The sequence below is a fragment of the Aythya fuligula genome, chromosome 19 (assembly GCF_009819795.1).
Source record: "Aythya fuligula isolate bAytFul2 chromosome 19, bAytFul2.pri, whole genome shotgun sequence".
NCBI lineage: Eukaryota > Metazoa > Chordata > Aves > Anseriformes > Anatidae > Aythya > Aythya fuligula.
Window position 1 is genome coordinate 1,651,126 of NC_045577.1, and position 17,722 is coordinate 1,668,847.

Sequence of the window (17,722 nt, forward strand, 5' to 3'; positions counted from 1 at the left end):
AGCAAATCCCTAGTATGCAGTAAGTTTGGATAAGCAAACAGTAATGTTCATATTTCTTCTTGGTTTTGCTTCTCCATGTGTTTTTCTGCAAAATATGAACTTAGTGAATATAGCCCATTCTGTTTAATGGGTATCAATTCATTTGTAAAATTTTGTTTTGATATTGAGGAAGTTGTGAAATATGGAATATAACTATATAAAGCTTAGTGGCCATCCCTTCATATTTTGACAAAAACTGTGACAACTTGCAAAGCCTACCTGTGAAATATTCTACATGGAGTTGCAATTTATAGAGTGCAGTGGGATTTAATAGGAAGAGTGCATTGGATGCCGGGAGTTTCTACTGAAATTCCAACAACGGAGTAAATGCTTTTATTTCCAGATTCAGCTGGGCTGATAGGTACTACATTTATCTCATAATACCTTTATTAAAGATTATAGTGAAAGGAAAGATGACAAAAAGGATCAAGATGAACTGGTCAGTCTGCATTTCTCTAGGATAAGGCACAACTGGACCACTGAAAAATTGTGTTTTGTCTTTTTTTTTTTTGTCAAATACGATGCCAGACGCAATAAATCAAGTTATTATCAGGTGTTTTATTAAATTTGAGGGTTTGTCTCCAGGGAAATCCCCTGTCTTAATAGAACTATTGAGAAGTTTAAAGTAAGGTTATGCTCTTCACTCTATAAAGGTATAGCGCAGCAGAGTTGAACACCAGCCTTCCTTTCAGATGCAGTTATTTCAGGGCTAAATGTGGAGGTGATTACATTGATAAGCATTTATAGTCCTTGCATGGTGAACTGAATCGTTTTGTATTATGCTCCTTGGCAGATTCCAGCTTGTGAAAAGCCTGGACTTTGCTACAGAAAAGCCCAATGTAGTGCTGATGGGAAGGCGCAGATTCGCCACCAAAGTTAAAAAAACACTCATTGACAAGTTTGAGCACATTTGTTGCTTCTTTGGCAATATTCAAGAGAAGGTTTTAATTCCTTCTGTCTTGTCCTACTAGCACTTGATTTTGACAAGCTTCTGGCTTTGGTTAAGTGCATTGCAAGACCTTTTTGTTGGAGCTTTTTAGACTCCTCTGAGTATAAGTGCGATTTTTAATTTTCTGAAACAGGAAGGAGCAAATCAGTTTGTCTGGTGCTTCCGGACTCCTAGAAGGAGCAAGACTCCTGGATTGCTTTAGAGTTTATCAGATGCAGCCATGCGAGTGACCTTTGGTTCCTGAAATGGAGAGGAAAGTACCTGGTTTGTCATGCACTACTTGGGCTTTTTGTGTGGAAAGCATTAAAAGTAACATTTTTCCATTTAAGTCAAAGAAAATTCTCATGGAAGACCTAAACTTAAATGTCTGCAAAGTGTTTTTTAATAGTTGTTGGCTTTTTTTGGTGCATTTCCACCCCCTCCTTTAAGTACACAGCAGCTTTATTTATAGACAGAGGAAAACTGAAGGTAATTATTTAGATGCCTAAGGCTCAAAGTTGCCATTGTTTTAGAGTTTTATTTCCTTTCTTTTAAAGGAAACAATTCCCCCCACCCCACAAAATCTTAATTAAAAAATGAGTATGTTTTTGTTAATTTACCTCCTCAATAACTCTCATTTAGTACTGTAGGTATTTAGGTACTTGAATGTTTGTTTACAGTGTCAGTGGGAAATTTCCTTAATCACCATATTTTGCAGTTACACTTTTTCTGATTGAATTTACAAAGCTAGATTTGAAAAGGACTTAGCTATGTACAATTAGTCAAAAAAAAAAAATCAATTGTGCTGTTAGTGGAAAAAGTGTTAAAATAAATACATAAATATTGTTCTCTTTCATACCAGTGATTCATTTACTGTTGTTTAAGCAGGGAAACAAAGTCTGGCAATGCTTAAGTTTGCTTAGATTACTGATACCTTTAGTTATTTAGTCAAAAGTTCCAATGATTTTTCTTTAGTAAGATATAAGTTATACTTCTGTATGTAGTTACCAAAGGTTTAAACAGTTAAAGAAGATTAGACATCTCAATTAATGGGAGCAGGATCAAAAATGTAAATTCACTTAACATTACAAGATCAGGATATGGTGGAGCTTTTGTCTTAATTTGCTGTTGTTGTTTTTTTTAACCTCTGTAGTGTCAACATGGCTTAAATAGTTGTAAATTTGTCTGCAGTGGAGACACAAGGTTCAACCTAGAATTTAGAAAACAGATCTAATTTTTGTTTTAATACAGCTCATACCTACTGGAAAAGCCACTATTTATTGTTATTTAAATTAATTTCTGAAATCAAAAAGAACTCAAAATCTTCACTTAGCTAAAAGCTTCTAAATTTGCAAACAGGATATCAGAGTAAATATAAACATTAGTAGAGGTGCTTGTGATAACTTTTTGCTTGAATAATCTCAACCAGCAACTCTGTGGTTTCAAAAATTTCAGTATGTACAGCATTAGAAATTCCTGTCCACAAATTATGGGTTGATTTTTCAACATGGTAAGATAAATAAATAAAACAAGTGGTGACAGACAGGAATGTTGGCGTTACTTAAAAGGGTTGAGTTTTGTAATACCATGATGTTATGCTATCACTCGTGTCCTTTATGCATAGGATTTAACTCTCCATATTTATATCTTCCTTTCTCCTCTCTTGAATGTGCTCCTATTTAGAAAGTTAGAAGCATGGCCCTGGAAGATGTAGTGATTCTTAATGTAGACACCAACACACTGGAAACCCCTTTTGATGACCTTCAGAGCCTTCCTAATGATGTGGTATGTATGAAATGATTTTATTCAACCATTCCATTACTTGAAAGTGTAAATACTTTTTACTTGTTCAGTTGTACATATAGGTGTCTCATTGTGTTACTTTCGTTATTTTAAGTAAATTGCTTTACCTCAGTTCTTTTCTGTTATGAAGTGTTAAATAATGTTTGAAAATTTGCAGATATATTTTTAAGCCTCCTGATGAAAATTAGCTCATGATCTCCTAAGCTAGAAATGTTGCAGCAGCCCACTTTTGGATTAGCACAATCAAGTTTTAGGTCATCTGAAGAGTTAATCTTTTTTGGGGGTGAGCAGGGGAAGGACACAACAGATGTAAAACACACAGTGTTTGGTATATCCGAACAGGAAAAAAGAAAGCAAAACTTATTTTTTCATTATTTTGAGGTATTATTGGAAATCATCTTTATCTCTTCAATTAGATGAAAAAAAAATGTATTTTAAACTAACTTTTGTTTCTGAATGAACAGAAACGTCTTTTTTCTGTCTTTTTCTAGATGAGCTTTAACAAACTTTGTACATTTTATATCCTGTATTATGGTTTTAAATGGACTATTTCATACTCACTTTTAGCACCGCCCAATGCAAATAATTATGAAATTATTTTTTTCTCATTCAAACTTGTTATTGGTAATTGATTTTTTAATAACTTCATAGAAATGTTTTTTAAATGCTTGATGTATCCCTTTAATGGGACATAAATATGTCCAGCTTGTTACTTCCCACAGTAATCATCTTCAATAAAGAGGCTGAAGGGGAAGAGCGGTAAAGTGAATAAGGGTGTAAGAGGATATTTTTAAGCCAGAGGGTGACTGTTTAGCAGAAAATGGCAGGGGAAAATCTGGCTTTCTTTTACTAGTTCAAAATATTGTGCTGACAGTTAGATCTATACCTTTTATGTGTAGTTGAGAAATAAAATTGATATGCAGGGAGCTCAATATAAGCTGGTCCATTTGACAAAAAATTCAAGTAATGGTGAATACCCAGTGCCTCCTACTGTGACATCCCGTCATTTCTCTATGATCTGCGGTGTGATCCATTCTTCGAAAACAGTGAGCTGTAGATAAAAGGTCCATCTTGATTGTGAACATCTTGGCTTTAGTCAAGCATTTAGTCTATAAAAGTTACTTCCATGAATTTTTCTGGCTTTTTATAGTTTTTCATTTTGATTTCACTCCCAGCATCCAAATCTGCCAGCTGGTCATCACTCATGCCATTATCCACAACCCGGGAAATGACAGACTTGTAAATTTCATGGAATTATGTAAGAAATGTCTGGGTACAGTGAGTGCTGGGCCTCAAACATATATATGATTTGTCAACAATCAAGTATTATATTAGATTTTATGAGACTTCATTAAAGGAGCTGTTGTAGGCGCACTGTAGAACATCAGAAGAGACTTCACCAATAAACACAGAACTTCAAGCTTTGGAATGTAATAAATTTTAAGAGACTTCCTTCCTTTCATTATTTACTTTTACTTTACTTTTATAACAGTAAAGAGTTGTGTTTTATTAGTTCAAATTTCTTGATTCAGTTTTCCACAGGTCTATTTAAAAGCTACATTTTATCTTGGAGGATGTTGGAGCATAGCAGAGGAAGTGCTGCCAGCAAATTCAATTAACTGGCATGGCTCACAAATAGCGTACATGGTGTATTTTTTTTCACAACTGCTATATAAATACAGCTGGGATTAATATTTGTTGTAACAAAGCCTAAACTTGAATCGTGTTGCTTTGTGTAATTAATGTTTGGGATCAGTGTTTATGTCTTATTTAGCTTTGTTTCATTATTTTAGTTACCTAGATAATGAAGTATTCTCCTCTAGGTCTTTTCCTTTCCTTCATACTGCTTAATATTTGGCTTTGACCACTAGAGAGCAGCTGCTCTTCTTTGCAAGAATTGAATTTCTGTCAGTTCTTTCATGCATCATGTGTTTGGAACTGTAAGTGGATCAAGTTGTTCATCTCAGCAGGGAGACTGTAAAGCCAATCCATTATACTTTTTTTTTTTTTTTCCTTTTTTCTTATTTTTTACTTCCCTGGGAGGATGGGGAGTTTCTGGGAGTCTCTCTCCCCATGGGTCTCAGTCTAAATTAGATGCATTTATGATCTGAGAAACTAAAAATGTCTTTAACAGTTTCATTCTCATAAATGGCTGTTTTGTCAAACTATTCTGCCAGTTCGGCTACTTAACGTGAACAGTAAGTAATTCATGCACTGCTGAATATACACAAAAATTATTTTGCTAAATTAAATCTATCTATATTCAGCATTGAGGAAAAACATCTGTGTGATGCATTTGCCATTGGGTAATTAATCCATTAATCCAGTGGAAATATTTTAAAGCCCCTCTCCTCCCCTCAGCCTTTTAAATGAAGTAAAACAGTGCCCTTAAGTCCTATGATTATTCTGGAGTTTAAAGTATTGGGTCATGTTCAAGTTTCATGATAGTGATGTCGCTACCTATACTGTTGATTCTCAGCAATCTAGAATAAGTATTCATTGCTCCTTCACTACTAGTATCCAAATGAACGTGGGCTACAGTAACGTGTCTTTCCAGTTAATGTTTGTGTCACAGAAGCTGGATAGTATTGAGAGAGTTCTAGCAGAATCAGATTAAGTCATTTCTTTGCCTTGATTTACCTCAGCAATACCAGCAGTCAGATTTCCTGAATTGTTCAGGGCAGGTACCTGAAAATCAAGGTGTTTACTACTGTTACTGATTAACTATTTGAAATGTGAAAAACTGTCCCTCCATCACCTTCTGCTTCTGATGGCTTGCTGAAAATCTGGCAGCCTGAGAGCACCCTGGGAAGTTACTTTCCTTTAAAATAGTCAATATTAAAAAAAGAGATTTATTAAGGACTGTGATTACAATAAGTGCATCTGCTGCTGACAAGTCTCCTACACCACCGTCTGTGTTGCAAGGAATAGCAAAGAGGGGGTAGTAATTTTTTTTATGCAACCCTTATGGATTTATCATGTATTTCCAAATAAGTGTCATCTTCTAGGCTTAGTTGTAGTCAGAGCTTCATATTACAAGGAATAAAGCATAAGCTCACTCTGTCAACTTGTATTTTTTATTAAATGAAGGACTGATGCATTGCCTAATATACGGTAGGCTGCAGCAAACAGATCTTCCATATCTGATGGCTGTTTTAGTATTGCACATTTGTGTTAGTCAATGAATATTTTAGGCTGTCAGGAATTTAGTTCTGTCCATTCGTTAGCGAGTTACCACAAGCAGGAAGCCTATGTTACTGTTTTTCCACTTAGTGGGAAATTAACTGCTTTCAGGGGAGCAAGAAGTACTAAACTGCAACTCTATAACAAAACCATTTTCTTAAAGGTGAATCCATTTTTATTTCTTACACTGTTTGCAATAGAATGTTTCTTGCTTTATTCATGTTGACAACTGAAAAGCCTTGGACCTAATTAAAAGAATTTCCACTAGCACCTTTACTGAACCATTTCATTATGCTGCATTGCACAGATTGCATTTTGAAACATGGTGATAGTTTAAATCTGACCTTTAAACCTGAACTGCCAGAAGTATAAAAATCTTCTTTAAAAACACTCTAAGGGTAGACTGTATGTATATGTGTCTGTTTGGCTAGAAATAATCTTGATATTGAGTGGTCACAGTCTTATTTTTATAAAAGTACTACTACTTCTTTAGACAGGAAAAAAACATAATTCTAAAAAAATCAGAATTCTGCTTGGGTAGTGTAATTTCTTATGTATTAACTGATCCCAGAGTGAAAATTAAAATTTTTTCTTCCAACTTACTAGTTTCTTCAGAATAACAATATGTTGTTGTTAACATCGATTTAATAAATAAATAAATAAATAAATAAAAATAAAATCCCTATTGCAAAAAACTTGATTGAAAGAGTAAATGTGTATGTATATAAAACAGACATCATGTAGTGTTAGATTTAGTCTTACATGAAAACAAATGATCTGAAAGCCTAAGGAATTACCAAAAAAACCTATCACTATTCTACTTCTGTGGAGTAGAAGGCTGTAACTAGCTTTCTGACCTTTTAGTTTGTTGCGCAACTGAGAATGGAGTCTTTTTTTTTTTTTTTTTCCTATATAGATGGCAAATTCTTCACAGGAATTGTTAAAGAAAATCACTGAAAAAGGTTTGGGATGGATTTGGAAGGTACTCAGAGATATAGACACTTCATTGCATTTTTAAGAACTACCTTTAAATGGTTAACTGAAGCAAATACAGGAAATAAAGTTATATTTCATCACTACAACTATCATCAGACCCCTTAAAAACATGGAAATTAACAAACTTCAAACATGTTGAAAATCTGATTAAGCTGTTACGTTTTGAGAATAACAGAGCTCCTTGAGAGATATTATCTCACTGAATAGCAGTAAGCTTGATTTTGGGACATGGAAGACCTTCCAATAAATCTGTTTATCTATAAATAATAAATCTGTTTATCTGTAATAAGTCTGTATTATGTCAACTTGTGCTTATAGGCTCATTAATGCATGGATCATTGGCATAAGCCACAGCATTCAGATTTATAAACAATACTGGACATGTTCTTGATTATTTCTGTTGTACTGAATAGTTGTAATGAAAATCCTTCTACAACAGAAGATGAAGAAAGAAGTGAAAGCAAATCTCTTTTGAACTGTTTTAGTAAACACAATCAGAAATATCCATATTTATATATTTAAAACCTATACAGCGAGATGAGGAGTCACTTTAGTGCCCTCCACAAATCTCAAACTACTGAAGGAGCAAGTGAGAGATGTACTTACAGGAGGGGTAAAACTGAAGCACTTGAGCAGTTGTTCAGTAAAACCAATTTACTAAAGGGCAGGCTGATAGCAAAACCCTGAGGCAGAAAAGCTTATTTCTTACAATTTTGGAGATGTGAATGATCCTGGAATAAGTTTTTTGTTACAAGGTGGAGGAGGGGTGTGGAAAGGTCTTGGAAATTAATGTGAACGTTTGAACGATGAGTGTGTATTTTGAGATATTGTTCATATTCTCAGAAATACATTTAGTTGTGTTCCCTAGAGCAGAATTTCCTGACTTTGTAAATATAAATACTCCTATGATGTCTCTTTTGTAGTGTGAAGTATATAGCTGGCCTGATGGAGTTTTTCAGAAAAACATTTGAGTTATAAGGAAGAGTTGCTGATTATTGATAGAACTATTTCTGTTAAATTCATAATATGGGTATTTGTGGAGTCGTGTTCTTCTGCAAATCAAGATGACCAGGAGCTTCCTGGTTTTCTGCTTTTCTTTTGAAATTTCTTACTTCTTCCTGCCTTTTGCATAAGATATCCCATCACTCTTGAGCTTTGCACATTATGCAACCATGTCCTCTAAAAGAAACAGGTGAATTTATTTCAAGAACGAATGCCCAGCTTGCTTTTTCTGTATTTCTCTGTGTTCTGTACGATCTGTCTTGAAAATGTATCTTGTTCTGTCTCTGTCTCCAATACTAAAAAATTGCTGCTGACATAACTATTTGTTAATGATTTAACAAACCCATAACTGCTGCAGCACAGACACAGCAAGCTTGATGTTAAGTCTTTGAAAGGTTTTTCATCTCTTTTCACAGCTTGTGTTTGGAAAAGAAAAATGCTGTCACTAACAATAATATATAGATACACAACCTTACTTCAGTAGTTACTGAGCTCAAAGTATTAGAAAAGAGATATCAAGCCACGAACCTTCTTGCATGTATGAGAAATTCTGAAGTACAGAGAACAGTATTGGATAAGCCTTAAAACTTAAGCCTTGGGCAAACACAGAAAGCAAAGAATATTCAGGTAACCTGGATCATGGTAATTTTAACTTTGTCTGCATAGAAATGAATTTGTGTAATATCTGCCAAGGTTTGACTGGTAAGTGTCTTTGTGTAAAAGGTAATGGGGCAGCTGTGTTCATCTGAAGTGCACCTCAGAGTGCTGAGGTAATTAAACAGCTCCACTGTGGGAGTGGACGGGCTACGAAGGTTAAGAGAAGAATCATCCAACACACAGGTGGTTCAGATCTTTGGAGAAACAGGAAGAAAAAACCTTCATGTTGACTGTTTTGAAGGACAGAATGTCATCGTTAATTTGAGACTTCTTTAAAATTGTGGGTTTTGTTTCCTGCGCTGCGCTGGGTGTCTGGTGAGGGGTTGGCTGCAGGGGTCTCTGTGAGGAGAGGCCGGGGCTGCCCTGTGCTGGACGCAGCCGGTTCCAGCCGGTTCCAGCCAGCTCCACAGCAGCCCTGCAGCTGGGCCCGTTAGCAGGGCCGGCGGTGCTCTGGGAAAGCGTATTTAAGAAAGGGCAAAACCCTTACTAGAGAGGAAAAGCGTGAGGAGGAAGGGGTGGAAGCAGGGCTGTTACGGACTGACTGAACCCCAGTGCCATGTGAGGAAGTAGAGGAGTGGGGAATGAAGGAGCGGAGTTGAGCCTGAGGAAGAGGCTAAATTAAATTAATTTTCGCCATTTTTGCCAGTGATGGTGATTGGTAAGTGATCTCCCTGTTTCTATGTCAACCCACAAGCTTTTCATCGTGTTTTCTCCCCCCCGTCCTGTTGAGGTGGGGAGTGAGAGAGAGGCTGGGTGGGCAGCTAGGTGCAGGCCAAGGGAACCTGCCAAAGGCATAAATAAAACTCGTTATTTTGCATTAAGTCTCTAAAATACAAGGGAATATACCCCTAAAATACATGGCATATGCTTGTGATAAGCAAATTTTCAAGACCTTTGGAGTTTTTTCTTTAAATAGCTTAGCTTTGTTGGTGATGGATGGCCTGGTTAGAAGAGTTTCTGTGCCAGCTCTCTGAGGTGCATGTACAATACTTGTAGAATTCTATTTGCAAGAGAAGGTGTGTTTTTTTTTTTCACTATTAAATTTCATTTTGATATCAGTAAAAAAAAAAAAAAAATAGTAGATCCTTATTAGTCTGAAGTTTTAATTAATTTAGCTAAAATTCTTTCCTGGATTCTAATCAAGAATGACACAGAATTTCATGGGCTAACTGTAAAATAGTACCTACCAGCATGTTAGTGGCCCGTTTTAAGTAGGAGAGAAGGTTGAAATGAAGCTTTTATCTTCCTATTGGTTTTTGAATAGAATCCATCGTAATTTAGATGAGAGAGTAATGATTTTAGGACAGAAGAATTCAGGTCTGAATTCACAGTGTCTCTTTTTGTTACAATTTGCTGCTGTGGTGAGAGCTTTTACTTCTAGCTGTGTCCCAAAGTGTTAAGCTTTGTGATATGAGAGTAATCTAAATTGGTTATGTGATTTCAGGTTTCTGCACTAAAGAGCAGATTGAAGAAAGTCTCTACAACCACTGGAGATGGTGTTGCAAGAGCATTTCTAAAAGCACAAGCATCTTTCTTTGGGAGCTACAGAAATGCGCTGAAAATAGAACCTGTAAGTAAGAAATTAGTAAGCATCTATAGCAGGAGAGGGGGAAGATAACAGGGATTCACGTTGTATAATCCACTTGCTAAAGTTGATATTGTGGCTGTCTGTTTGACCATTACTGGAAACAGTGTTCAAGCCTCCAAAAAAGAAAGAGATGCAACAAATGATAGATCACATAAGGAGAAAAACTCTTATGGAGGGGGACAGATGTTACTTCTTTTAGAAAATAATTAAATTAGAAGAAATTTGTTAAAAACATTAATGATTACAAGAGGCTAATGCAGAGTTCACCTTTTTCTCTCACTGCAATACCTGGGTATTCATTATATTGTTTTTAAAGGTAATAAAAGATTTGTTTATTTGTACGCAATATATGCGTAAATTTGAAACATGAAAGCCTGTGGAATCTTGGAGTTTAAGGACATAAAAAATTAGTAAAGAAATTGAGCTTTTACAGAAATATAAGGACTATCTGCAGTTTTAACCACTGATGATAAATCACTGTTGGGAAAATTCAGTCTTACGCTTCTAGTTTAAAGTTAATCCCTAGTTAGCAACGATTCAGTTCCATCTGAGTGGGGGAAATTCTTTTCAGTGCTTGATCCCAGTTTTATTGCTTCTAGTGAGGCATGTGCTCCAGGCTTACTTCAGGGATTTCGGTAGAAGTCAGTCCAACCAAAATCATGTATTTCCTCATGCTTTGTAACATTCCAATTTGGCTACAGTTTATGTAGGAGGTTCCTAGTGAAGTGTGTACATTAACTGTTAGAGAAAGACAAGGTAAAGGGTATGATGAACATTCAGGTCTAATTCATGAGATATGTCCCAGAAAATCAAGGAGGGGGAATTAAAAATACTAACTGTATTGGAGTAATGCATGGAGTATTTTCAGAATTTTCCAAGTATTTTTGTTTCCCTACCTATTTCTAAATCAAGGGAAACCAATGCAATACCAATGCAACGTTCAAGTCAAATGTAGTGATAAATCCCAGTCTGGTGTTCAAAGGCTTAATTGAACTACTGTTGCTTAGACCAATGTCTGCTTCAGGAAATCTCTGTAGAGGGGAAAAATACTCTTACCTTAATATTGTCATCTCATCTGCAAACTTCTGGAGGCAGAAGAGAAACTTGAATGCCATTGGGAGTTGCTAAGATGAGTTCTGAGTGTAAGTGGGGAGGCTAAATGAATGGAGGAAAAATGAAGGCTTACTGTTTGAGAAAAGGTGTATTTTGCGTTCTGCTTTTCTGTGAAGATTATTTGTCTGCACACCAGATCTCTTCATTAATAAACCTAATTTTAATCTTTATGTTAAAAGAAATGAAGTTGGACTGCTGATGTAGTTTTTTGGTGTTTTTTGTTTGTTTGTTTGAGGATGTTTCCATCACTAAAGTCTCTTCATTGTTATAGTTTGTTTTACACGTTATCTTTAAAGACAAAGGGAAAAATAGTTCAGTCTGAATTTTAAACAGTCCAGTTATCACCACTAAATAAGCATTATTCCAAGAAGTAATATTCGGGGTTCAAAGCAACTTTTGAAGCCAGCGTGATTCCTTCCACTTCTTACTGGGGAGATGTGCACATAGTGTGTGTGGAAAAAATAAATTGCATTGGCGTGTGTGCATATAGTTGAGTATAAGTGTTTTGCTTTTGAAGTATTTAAGGTGAAATAATGGCAGATATTTAAACCGTTGTCCACATATATAACAAAGATGTCAGGGAGACTTCCCATCCTTTACGCAGGCCTTCTTGTGCTCTGATGCTCCTCCCAGTAGTTGCCAGGCAACTCTGGGAATATTGGTGTATGCTTTGCCTGGATATGTGTGAGATTAACTAGCTAAGGGATTTATGAAGAAAAATAAAAATTTAAATTGCTTTTCTGGAAATACCATCTGGTATTTTGAAGGCTGAATGCTAAAGATGAACATTCAAAATCATTTGACAATGGCACTTCTCTAGAAATTGCAGCTAACCTGAGGAAGCAGAGGTTGTTTAGTTCGCTTATGATTCCATCAAAGAAAACATGTAAATACGATTGCACATACGTATCATAAAATCTCATTTTAAGAATCGGGAAGTGGAAAATTTCAAAGTTTTATTTCAAAAGTCATGTTATAAATTAAAAGTCTAATTTCTGCTTATAAATTGCAATATAAAGATTTATATAAAGGTAATTTGCAAAACATGGCAAGTGTTTCATGTACTGAACATGTCAGGATCAACTAACCTTCATTCCGTTTCCAGTTCTGTCACGGATACTCTGTAAGGTATTGGGTGGGTCACACAACTGCCATACACTTCTCTTCCATTTTAGAATATGTCAACAGTGAATGCAGTTAGTAAGAGACTATTGTTGCTGTTGGGAACATCACATATAAAAGTTAGATCAAAACCCTTGGACAGTGTATTCTGAAGAAGGTGCAGCAAAACTCCAAACAATAGCATATAGTGCGCAAAGCTATTAGAAAATGTCCTTGCTAATTTCACAAAAGAAAATGCAATAATTCCAAAGCATCGTAACTGACAATTTGTAATGCATCCTGGAACTTAAAGCACTATGTTTTCTGGTGTGCTGTTCTCTGGGTGCCGCACTTGCAGAATACTTGCAGTATTCTCTGCTCTCACATAATGTGATTTTCTGCACAGTAGTTATGTTTGTTTCTTCTTGTCATCTGATCAGCTCAGATTACTGTGTGTGTGGTAATATACTAACAGGTGTTCAAATGAGTTACAATACACAATTGTGATCGTTCCATATGAAATGAGTTTCTTGTTCAATAGTGGAGGAATACTCAGGTGTGTACAGGTTGATAACCATTAATACATAAGAATCTACAAAGACCACAGTGGGTGTCATCCTTTACTTTTTTTAAAAAATTGAAAAAATGTTTTTGAAACTTACAGAATAAGCAGTTGCAAATAGAATCTTTATGTCTGAGACAAATAGAAAAGTAAATAGAAGATGTAGCTTATAGGAGAAGAACACACGATATTTTCAAGTGTTTCCATTGTGATTTTTTTTCTCTTATTGCCTTCACATCTTCTTGTAAGTATAGTACATAAGCAATGCTGCACATGATGTAGTTTGTTGCATTTGATGCCCTGTAACTCAAGAAATCTGACTGTTGCTTTAAAATTATTGATAATTAGGAAATAAATTCAAAGCAGCAGCAGCTTTGCCTCCTTTCATAGTTTTCATAAGGCAATTTAATTATGTAGACCATCTCATCTGGTGTGAGTTGACTTTCCAGGATAAATGGTGTGAAGTTATTTTTCATTATTCTGTGTAGGCCCAGAATGTGTCATGGAGCAGACTTTAAATTCATATTATATTTAAGCATATTAGGAAGTCTTACTCTCTTTGGGAGCTTCTAATGCAAAGATAATAAGGTAACAGTGAATTTTCAAACCAGTACACTGACAAGGAAGGAGTTGCTGCTACTGTGAACTTCCTGAGGACTTCAGTAGCTAGAGTTTTTGCATGGAAACACATATCCAGCTAATAGAAACTGCAACTGTAATCAGAAATATTTATGTCACAAAATAACTGATTCATTTGTGTTTCCTACTGTGTGCAGGTGTTTCTGCAAATTGCTTTAAGCCAGATTGGAAGTATGGAAGTGAACCTAGTACATGTGGTGTACTTATGGTCTCCACAACCTCTTGCTATTAAGTACAATAAAACACATTAGAAGCAGTGTGTTTACTTTGGCTGTATTGATGCAGATTGTTAATTTTAAGAATGTTACTTAAATCTTTACCAATGACACACCATTGTGAGCATTTTCTTCACTTGAATAATTTTTTTAAAATTCCTATTTTTTTGCTGTTTGTGGAAGGAATGTTTTTTCATTTTTAATTATTTAGCTCACAAAATCAACTCATCTGCAGTAGAAATATCAGTATAATTATTGTCTGTATGTAAAGGTGGTTTGCAGTACTTAAGAGTTGTGTATATTGGTAACTGGGGAGGAAAAATGAGACCTGTTAACTGCATCCAAGTTGTTGACTGTGCACTTTCTTCTGCTGACACCTAGTGGTTAGAGACAACGTTTCATTGGTTTTCTTTCACAGACAATCTTTGTTAAGAAACATCGTAACATCTGTGATAAAGGTAAGCTCACTCCGAAGATTCACTACAAGCGGTAGCATGTAGGGTATGATAGAATAGCATCAACTGGTTTTAGGTTTGTCATGCCAGTGTGTAGGTAACATAAGCCACATTAGATCCTTTTCTTCACCTAGCGTAGTTTAACAGCAGACTCCAGGCTTGACATACAGTCTTCTCCAATGACAAGCTTTGCTGTCTGTTCCTCGGATATGTGGTCACTGCAGTGAACTTTGCAACAGGCATTATGTGTGAGGAATATAACTCTTTTTTTTTCTTTTTTTCTTTTTTCTTTTTTCCTTTTTTTTTTTTTTTTTTTTTTTTTTTTTTCCCCTGACAGATTTGAAGTGCTTGTTTACTTGCACTTAAAGAATCTGTATTATCTGAACAGGTATTTCAGTTTCCATATCTTGGTTCCTTCTGTCCGTATTTCATTGCTATAAATACACTGTAAAGTGAAATTTTCTATCATTTTCTTTTGCAGTGCTGCTACTTTTTAATGGATAAGGGGACCTAATTTTAACATTAATAATACAAGCAGATATCAGCAGCTAAGTGCTCCTGCAGGTAGTTTTCAACTTTGCTGTCTTGAGTTGATAACTCCTTATTACCTGCAGATACTGCAGAATTAGGTATCTTTTTCATGACTCAGTATACGTGATATACTGAAGTTAGAGGTATATGTAATGCAATGTGAAATGAAGTAAATTGTTTTATTTCTGATACGCAACTGAAAAGACATATCTATGTGAAAGATTTTGGTGTGCATTTGGATTTGAATCGTGATGCCATCATTTCTTTTTAAAGGGCTGATCTGGTTGATTATGGCTTTATTAATCTAGCCACTAGGGTGATGAACTCTGCATTCTTTGTGAAACGATTTCTTGCTTGTATTGTCATATTACCCAAAGCTAGACCTTTGTCTCATTTATATAATCCATATAGATCCGATTTTGCTGGATTGTGAATATGTTAGTTATTCCTAATTTCCATATCTTATACTGGATTTATTCAGTGGCAACACCTGTGCATACTCCCAGTATGTGCCAGTCTTTTAATTTGTGGCAATGTCTCTGAGGGGGTGAAATAATTAATATAGTTGCAATACTTGTAGTGAGAACTGTATTCCTTATTATTTGGCTCACACCCTTCTCTCAAAGTCTGCCCGATGAAATCCTTTATTTCTTTGCTCTCCTTGAGAGGCCCTTCTCCCTGTTGGCAAATGAATCAGAATGAAGTAATAACGGTGTTAACTATCAAGCTCTGCTCTGTTTCTAAACAAAGCAAGTTTAAAAGGAGTGGGGAGCAAGATGGTAAATGGAGCTGTGATTGTATTAAAAGTGTAATTATTTTTTTCGTGTGGATGTTATTAAATTAATGTTGGAATGAAAAATATATAGAAAAATGTTTTTAGTATCTTATTGATTCACATCTTATTGAGATGCGTGTGTGCGTACACACACACATTTGTATTGAATATTTGCTTTTGGTCAGAGAAGTTATGGCCAGTAACTAACTTTTGCAGATTCCTGGAAAATATTGTTGTTCTGTTTTGTGATGTCTCCAACAAGAATAAAATCATCTGCCTCCCTGTATCGAACTAAGGAAATATGTTGTTGTGGTTTGAAACATCCATTGTTGTGTTTCAATTACGTTTAAAACATATGGAATAGTAGTTGGGAACTTACTGAAGCGTTAAGATGTTAATAATGAAGCAGAGCTATTCGAAGAAACTAGTGGTGTTACGGTGATTCTGCCAGTGGATGATATTTCTAGTGTAAGACAGTTGTATTATTCTGTATAACCTGCAGCTTTCACATTGAACGAGAATTTCAAATAGAAATCAGTACAAACTTGAATGCCTTGGGAATTACTGACAATAAGTGAATCTTTTCCATGAAGCGAATCTTTTTCATGATTTTCCATTAATTTCTTTTATGCCTTCATGATTAGTTTATCAATCTTAATCAGGTTTATCAGCCTGAGCAACCATTTGTTGTGTAACTGGATAATTTCTGATTAACTTTAAGTGCTCTGTATTGAATTGGTTTAAATTTAACTTAAATATTCTTTAGAGTTCCACCTTAGATTAAGCAGAAAATTTCAGAGGACAGAGTTAATGTGCTTTTCTGCTTCCACAGCTTTTCCAGACTTTCTGAGGTGTAGTTAATTGGTTGTTTATGAAGTAGACAAGAGTGTGGTTTAGACATTGCGAAACACTGTAATCTTTGGAGAGTCTTCTTCACGTAGGTTATTGCTCTTGTCCTGTCCATGGTACTATAGCTAACTGTAATGAAAGCACCAATGTTCCTCTGTGCAACTGTCCTTTGTCTTGGTATCTTCACTGGCCAAGAACTGCATGTGCTTCCTAGGAAAGGCATTGCTCTTGTACCTCTGTTTAAACTCTTGACCAAGGAAGATGTTCTAGATTGTGGTCTTCTGCAGAATACTCTATGCAGCGTGCTAAGTGTAGATGATAACTTGTTTCTGTCAAATTCATTAGAGATTTCAAGATCTTGGACTATGTAGTATATACATCATCTTTGCATTGATAGGAAAAAAACTGAAGTGGGATATCCAAGTTAGCTATGGAGTCTGCAGAAGCACAAATGGAGCGAGTGGTAACGCTTTCACAGTTCTGCCCCTTTCTTGCAGAATCAGTGTTGTTACCCAGGTGCTACGCAGAGATTAGTTCCATGGTTATTTGTGTGTGCCCCAGCAGCGGGAGCCTCAAAGTGCTCGAAGAGGATAGTTTACTCAGCTGTTTTGGTTTCTTATACCAGATAGGATTTAAGCTTCAGGGATTCATAAGTAGTACGGTGATACCTGTAACACAAATTGATACGTTTCTCAGGAAGACATCAAAGCAGCAGCGTGATGGCCTGACGTAAGATTAGTGTATTATTTTACAACCAGCCCCTTGCTCAGACTAGCACTATTGATTCCTTTAACGATGCCAGCGCCCAGAGATCTGAGTGGGACAGAGGTCAGAAAAGAAGCGATGGCATGTGGTACAGGGTAAAGAAGCAAATGGTAGATGAGTCCAAACAGAAATTTTGTTGGGAGTATGTGTGCAGGAACATGGAAATGTGCACGTTACGTACTGGTGCATAATGTGCTTTGAAAAGGCTTTGTAGCATTCGATGCTTTATCCACTATGAAGTGTGATTGTTGCCATGGTAAAATGTTTTTTAAGTTATGCAGTGGTAGAGCAAATAGTTGTTTCCAACTCCCAGTAATTGCCACATCTCAGTTGCTTTCTTACCTATGTAGCCACCATTTGTATAGCTTTTTATTTTCCCCACATGTAAGTTTTAAAGGTATGCATTGTATACAGAGTAGATCCTTCCCTTTCACCAAAGTTGTCTTAATATGTCAGGGGCATGTAAGTTCAAAAACAAAAATAAAATTAAAATATAGGTAGAATGGGGGTGGTTTTGTACT

At 35.8% G+C, this 17,722-nt stretch overlaps 1 protein-coding gene across 6 annotated transcripts in view; it reads left to right on the forward strand.

The window, feature by feature from the left end:
- The window catches only part of DENND1A (DENN domain containing 1A), a 190,604-nt gene that overhangs the window by 107,343 nt on the left and 65,539 nt on the right, over positions 1 to 17,722 (forward strand). For all 6 annotated transcript variants that reach the window (XM_032200166.1, XM_032200169.1, XM_032200167.1 and 3 more), the window contains exons 12-13: positions 2,651 to 2,752; positions 10,053 to 10,178. In XM_032200166.1, the coding sequence (XP_032056057.1) occupies positions 2,651 to 2,752; positions 10,053 to 10,178 (228 nt within the window). The remainder of the gene's footprint in view (positions 1 to 2,650; positions 2,753 to 10,052; positions 10,179 to 17,722) is intronic.